General features: G+C 50.2%; 1 protein-coding gene across 1 annotated transcript; it reads right to left on the bottom strand.

The window, feature by feature from the left end:
• Positions 1-106: 106 nt before the first annotated feature.
• Positions 107-6908, bottom strand: LOC115328106. Its single transcript, XM_040215918.1, has 5 exons — positions 6852-6908; positions 5596-5644; positions 5106-5212; positions 2588-2822; positions 107-317 (listed from the first exon to the last, which is right to left on the bottom strand). The coding sequence occupies exons 2-5, from the start codon at positions 5602-5604 to the stop codon at positions 255-257; spliced, it is 414 nt and encodes a 137-aa protein (XP_040071852.1). The 5' UTR covers positions 5605-5644; positions 6852-6908; the 3' UTR covers positions 107-254.

The raw sequence follows: 6908 nt of genomic DNA, 5'->3' as shown, positions 1-6908 counted from the left end.
ATGAAGGCCTTGTGATATATACTATGGAGACTCTATTTGGGTGCTTGTCCCATGCAGTGGGAAAAGTAGAAGGATCCGCGCACAGTTTCGCATATCGCACGTCGCAGTCATTTTATTGGTTCACAAAAGACGCTGCTTCTGAAAACATCGAAATACAGGGGTAAAGTGTATACACCGACTCAAACAAAGTAACTGACGAATGAATAGGATAATCGGACAGAGCGCTTGGTCCACGTGGGATTTCCCGCGGATGTCTACACGCAAGCGAAATCTTGCATGCGCAGCATGGCATCTTGTACGCCAGGATCTTCCACATCCTGCATGACACCATACGGGTGAAAACAAGGTGAATATGAGCGGAGAACTGAGAGCGGCAACGGTGATCAAAACTGCGGACCCAAAGTTAGCTGCCTTTGTCTCCACTGCACTCGTCGAATACAAGAGCCAAACGCCGGATGCCGATGTCCCGCGTTCTAACGCTCTCGGCCAGTGCAGTGGAGACAATCGAAGGCAGCCATAGCTTTAGGTCTACCCACTAATCATACCAATCACTGACCGGCGTTCTGACCTCCCGCGCGCTCTCACCTCCTCCTCTCCCTCTGTTTCTATATACTCCATTTCAGCATAACTTGGCAAATGGCGGAAGCTACGGCCCTGCAGCGAGTTCATAAGAGCGTCCGAGAAAAGGCATGTGACAATTCGCACCGCCGGAGTGAACTCCAGTGCAAGGCGCCGTACGAGCCGACATATCCTGCAGCCACGTGGTATATGCTCCGACGATATACACCACGTTCTTTTCAGTTGCGTAGGCAAAGCTACAGACAAAGCATGTAGCTTTGTCTGTAGTTCATCGTGTAGGTTTGTCTTTCCCATCTGTACGCCTTCCGCATCAAATACGTCGCTAATGCGCACGGGCGCCACAGCGGGCCCTGGTGTTTGCGGGACGGCAAAAACGACAGGAAGCCACAGTGCCCGTGCGCAGAAACCAAAGTCGCGTTAAATAGGTAAAGCGTGTGCACATGCGCCGTGCCGTCGGCAGCACCACCACGTGACGTGACGGGTCGTGAACACTGATCTCAATGACAATTGCTGGATCGCGCTTGCCGCTCCCGCAAGTGAAGCCACCGGGCCTCACTCGCTTGGGATACGATTTGCCGTTTTTGCTAGCCTTTGCTGCGGTTTTCCAGCGTGCTGACGACACGTTTTCTACTCGTTCGTCGTCATTCGCCGAAGAGGTTTTTTGAAGACTCTGTGTATTGTTGAGACTTGCCGTTGTGAACACGTGGAAAAGTTTACGAAAGTGCAGTGTCGCAGGAAAAAGGCACAACGCGTCGAAAGGAAGGGCTGGCGGCGTGTTCAAAGCATCCTTGGCACGCCGAAGTGCAGTGTCTCTGTGCCTTCGCGCGCTTGGATACCGACCAAGAACCGACGCCGTGTGAATGTGTTTAGCGAGTGCAATGTGCGTGAAGCCGTATCAAAAAGTACAACTCGTCGAAAACGTGTCGCCGGTGTCGCGGCGTGATCAAAGCTTCCTTGGCACGCCGAGTGATGCATCTTTGTGCCTTCGCACGCTTGGATACCGGTCAAGAATTGACGCCGCGCCAAAGTTCTGAACGTGTGTCGCGCGTAGATGCCTTTAGATCATTTATATATATCGGCCACGGAGTTCTGGATCGTCCAGCTGTTCCGGTGAGTTGCTATCAATAAAAGGGGGAGATCTGTACGTGTTCTTATGTACTATATTAACCATGGCTATGTCCCAAATCTACTCTAATAGATTCCGTGGGAGCACGAATAGGGCAACGTTGTGGAGCCAGGGGGGTTTTCGAAAGCAAAAGTACAAGACGGCGAGAATGAAAATCTTTGAAGCGCGGCCGACATGGTCGTGTGCAATCTGTTGACCAATTACAATTAGGCGAGCCGCGCTCAAACGTCAAGTGCAATTAAGTAGGTTGATAATAAGCCAGCACTGATCAGTGATGAGGAGCTGTTGTGCACGGTATTGTGTAAATCGTCTAAGGACGAAAAAAAGACGTACCTTCTCCCCATCTTCCGTCGCTAGTGGACGCTGGATTAAGCTCGTTCCTAAACCGCGAGAGGAAAAGACGCTGATCCAGAGGCACGAACAGCTTCACGCACATTGCACTCGCTGAACACATACACACGGCGTCGGTTCTTGGTCGGTATCCAAGCGTGCGAAGGCACAGAGACACGGCACTTCGGCGTGCCAAGGAAGCTTTGAACACGCCGCCAGCCCTTCCTTTCGACGCGTTGTGCCTTTTTCCTGCGACATTGCACTTTCGTAAAATTTTCCACGTGTTCACAACGGCAAGTCTCAACAATACACAGAGTCTTCAAAAAACTTCTTCGGCGAATGACGACGAACGAGTAGAAAACGTGACGTCAGCACGCTGGAAAACCGCAGCAAAGGCTAGCAAAAACGGCAAATCGTATCCCAAGCGAGTGAAGCCCGGTGGCTTCACTTGCGCTGCAGCGAACAAGCGGGGAAGCGCGATCCAGCAATTGTCATAGAGATCAGTGGGTCGTGAACGGATGGATGGATGGATGGATGGCGAAGGTTACCTACCAGATCGACGTGAAACCTCTCGGCCCTCTGCCGCCAGACGACGGTACTGTACGCCTGCCGCAGCCGCGTGTCGTCGAACGCTTCCGGTGTCGGCAGCTGCGCCCGCATGCCTCGGCGAACGCTGACCGCGTGTGGCGTCACAGGCCAGTCGGGCCAGCGGAGAGGCGCTGGACGGCTGCTGTTTTGGTCACCGTTTTCGCTCTCAGTCAGGTCCCTCGGTTGCTCCCGCGGGCATCTATGTAGAAGCCGACGAATCAGGACGCCATTTTGTTTTCAGCTAGTTGGTCTACTCGTCGGGCGCGTGATCTGTGCGTGACGACCAGCGAAGACGGGCCTGTTTAGAGCCGCCTATGCGTTTTTGTAGCGTTAGCTACACTGGCCGAGGTTGAGCAGCTTCACGTGGCTCTCATAATGAGGATGCATAATGAGCACGGCTCATTATGAGAGCCACGCGAAGCCGCCGCCGCGCGCTCCACCGCCGCCGCGCCCGCCTCGCCCGCCTCGCCGGTCTGCGCATTCCAGAGGAGTGATATCATAGCCGCGGCAGACGCACTGGCGCCGCCGCGTGCCCAGCTGTGCGCCTCCGTTGCGCAGTAGCCAGGTCTGACGCTGCACCGGAGCCGCCTGATAGCGCCTCTCGTTTTCTGTGCATAAGCTCACGCCATACGTATATCCTGGCATAGCCGAGCTAAGCCACCGCAATTTTTTGTTAAGAGCTGGTTTGAGTGCTGCGCGGAAACCAAAACTGCGTTGCGATGTGGGGTTATCAGGCGAGGAGTATATAGCTAACGCTTTCTTTATCGTCGACGACACAAAACAGAGAACAGTTTAATTTTTTTTTCTTTTTACTGCCGGTTTTTTGTGCTTAATGTCCTTGGCTGCTCTAACCGAAGTACCGGTAACACCATTTTGTGCCGTCACGATCACCCGTTGGCCATTCATGAAGAGGCACTATTCGTAATCTAGAGCCAGTCCGAAAGCCGTCTTGGTGCTTATAATAATGGTTGCCAGTTATCTGGAGCTTTATATATGAAATCGCAGAAAACGATCCTTCAGAAATGTAAAAAAAAAAAAAAAAAAGATATTTTACAACCGAGAAAAACGATAAGCTTCCCGACAGTCACAGTTTTGAACCTGCACAACAAGATGATCGGGGAATGGTGTACCGTCGCGGTTCTAAGCCACTGGTTCCCAAATAGGGGTCCGGGGACTTCCATTTGAAGCCCGGACCATCAGCCGATCACTAATATTTTTATTGATGATGGCTGCCCCCAAAGCTGTATAGAGAGGGTGACCATTATCTACAGCGTAAAAAGCGGGTCATCGAAAAAAAAAAAAAAAAAAAAAAAAAGATTAGAAAGGGGGGGGGGGGGGGGAAGGGACGGGGCGGGGCGGGGCGGAGAGGAGCGGGGCCTAAGGAAAAGAGCAAGCTCCGCTACAATTCAGTTCACTGTACAAATGCACGTTTCTAATGTCCTTGGTTTTGTTGAGTACACGAAGACCTTTCTCTTTAATTTTTAAGCAAAACCGAAGCATGCCAAATATAGTGATATGAGAAAGTGCCCCGAACATAACGCATTCAAAGAAGGAACCACAGAAAAAAGCTGTAAATTTACTCTATGAGAGGTTACGATTTTGTATGTTTATTTTTTATAAAATGTATAACGCATCTTTTACCCATTTATATCTACTCGCTTGGCACTCATTTCGCAACTATGCAATGACGGGACGGCAGGAATGCACCTCTAAAATTGGACTGTCCCGGTCAAAACGGGACCGTCTGGTCACCTTATGCGCGCCGAGCGAGTTGATTCTTCTGTTTCAGGGCTGCAAAGTTGCCTTGCACGCATTTAGTTCCCTTAATTTGCCCTTCTGTGACGGAATTCCCCCATCCATACCTCCCGGACAGATGGGGTCCCCCATCACCCCCGCCGATCCGGATGGGGTTGAGAACCACTGCTCAAAGCAACGAGGTATAGCTATAGGTTCCAAGCATGACCACAGCGATGTTTCGGGTCCTTATTTTGAACCGGCGCTTATCGATGACCGTTCTCGTCGTTGCTGAGACACTACCAAAGTGTAATTAGCAGAAATAAACGTTCGTTAAACTCCACTCGCTCTTCTGAATGTGGTGCGAGCTACGCGCCCTCAGAGACAACCAGTCGCCTGGCAGAAGAGTGATCACGTGACGAAAAAGAGACGTGGTCCAACGAGGACGAAGCTTCCACCGCAGTCTCAGCTTACACTCCGTGTCATGAGTTGCATGCCGTACAGGCGAAGGCAACGCCAGAAGAGGGGAGGAAGAGCAAGCACTAGGAAGGCTAAGGAGGATGAGAGAAACCTCCTTTTCTCTCTAACGTTCCCAGTGCTCTTCCTTTCTCCCCTGGACCTCTATTGCCCTCCTCTCTCGTCTCGCCTTCCTAGGGCTCTCCCTTTCTCTCTTCGCCACGTGGTGCCTTCGACTGCACTGCACAGAACTAGTGACACGAAGTATAGGCGTATGCAGAGTTCGTCTGACCTGGAGATCCTTGCAACCCGGTTCCTGCGGCGCCGAATCCGACGCCGATGCAGAAGGGTGGGCATGAGATGTCCGGTCTCGACGCAGTGGCGAATTTCAGCCTCAATCTGACGATGGTGTGCATCGCAGCACGTGGAAGGAAATAAAAGAAGCGTCATGGGGTACGTTTTATTTTTACTCGGATCCGCGGCCGATAACGATTGAACGAGAGTGATTAGGAAGTAGGCAGAGCTATCCATATTTAGTTAGTCTTTAATTCGGATGAGTGGGTAGCGATGGGACAGAAAGAGACAAACATGACGCTTAGAAAAAAAAAAAAAGGAAGCAAATTAAGATTGTTTGAAGTAATATAAAATAAAAACACGAATCACGTTAATTAGTCTTTTATTTTTATCGCTCAACAGAGCTTAAAAACTTTCTTGTGAAAATTATTTTAAAGAAATGGTTTTAGATTTTGATGTTTTTCAGAGTTTGAGAAACAAAAGTTTACCTGTTTCATCACGTTGTAAATGACTTGGTCGGTGCCATCATCTTCTGGGCTGTAAAACAAACGTCATAGGGTCAGACTTTCGAATGTTCCATCCGCCAGATAAAATAGGAAATTTTAGAGAAAATTTATACTGTAAACGATTTACTAGTTCCCGCGAATATGTTTCTCTATGGAGAAAATACATGCCGTTTTGCGTGACTTTTTGCGCGGCTTCGAAGCTGGGCTGCCTCAGATCGCGGCTTCACAAATTTATCTGCCGTTTGGCGCGTCGGACGTCGGCTCGCTCCCTGGGACAGTAAAGAAGCCGGCTGGCTGGGTGGACAAAAACAGTGCGCTGCGCATTCCCCCGCATGGAAAACCCGCGAGTGCAGTATGGGAGGGTCTCAGGAGAACGACCAAGCAGGGGAAGAGAGATCTCCCTGACTGTGCTATGCGAGCCACAGGCGCCTGCTTTTTTTCTTTTTTTTTTTTCTTTCAAATTTTTTGGGAGGCGTCCGCGGTTTACTGACACTTTGCTCTACGTCGTAATTTTTTTTCTGGAATTTCGTGTGCGAAGCCAGTGCCGTGATTTGATGGGTAACCAGCCGCAACAAAAGCAGAGCTACGTGCTTTCCCTTAGCCAAGTACGTGACTAAGGACAAGCCACGTACTCATGGGAGCACAGAGGGGAGTGTGTGTGTGTGTGTGGGGGGGGGGGGGGGGGGGACGGTGCAGGCATTGTTCAGTAGGCCTTGCGCCAAACGCACGGGGGCTCAGCACACTGCCCAGCACCCAATGGAAAATGTCATCGAATGCTCAAACCCCGTATCCGCGCAGTGTGAAGTACTTCGCCAGTATGGTGCAGGGCACCATTTTTCCCTAGCGTGACGTCACGTGCAAGGCATGTATAGACTTGACTGTTAACTGCTCCGAGTAAAGGGCGGTTAATGTACCGGATCTTATTTAATAACAAAACAATAAGACATATCATCAAGGAAAGCTGTTTTTGAGATGTTATCAGTGCTGTCAGACACTGATTGGCAGACAGACAAAAAACGCTTATCTGTTCTGTGTGCCTTTTCTTTCCCTGTCTTCGTCTTTTTGTGCGTTGTTTTCTTCGTTACGTTCAACCAGTACCAACTCGCCCACTTTACTACTGTCAAATTCTTTTTTTTTTGTTTTGTTTTTCACTTTGTAACTCCTAGTTTTGAAATTTTGAAAGGGATTTTTATTTGGGGGGGGGGGGGGGGAGGGGGGGGGGTTGCACAAACATTTACCTTGACGGAGGTTCCTGAATTTGTTGATCAGTATCTTGCTCCTCCTCAATGCCGTAA

This window comes from Ixodes scapularis, unplaced genomic scaffold (genome assembly GCF_016920785.2).
Source record: "Ixodes scapularis isolate PalLabHiFi unplaced genomic scaffold, ASM1692078v2 PGA_scaffold11__112_contigs__length_91849675, whole genome shotgun sequence".
Taxonomy (NCBI): Eukaryota; Metazoa; Arthropoda; class Arachnida; order Ixodida; family Ixodidae; genus Ixodes; species Ixodes scapularis.
This window is presented reverse-complemented; position numbering and strand designations above follow the sequence as displayed.

Coding starts and splice junctions, on each gene's coding strand:
- LOC115328106 (XM_040215918.1), bottom strand. Junction 2,823..5,105: donor CGGGTTGCAAGGATCTCCAG/GTCAGACGAACT, acceptor GCTTCTACATAG/ATGCCCGCGGGAGCAACCGA. Junction 318..2,587: donor AGAGGTTTCACGTCGATCTG/GTAGGTAACCTT, acceptor GGTGTCATGCAG/GATGTGGAAGATCCTGGCGT.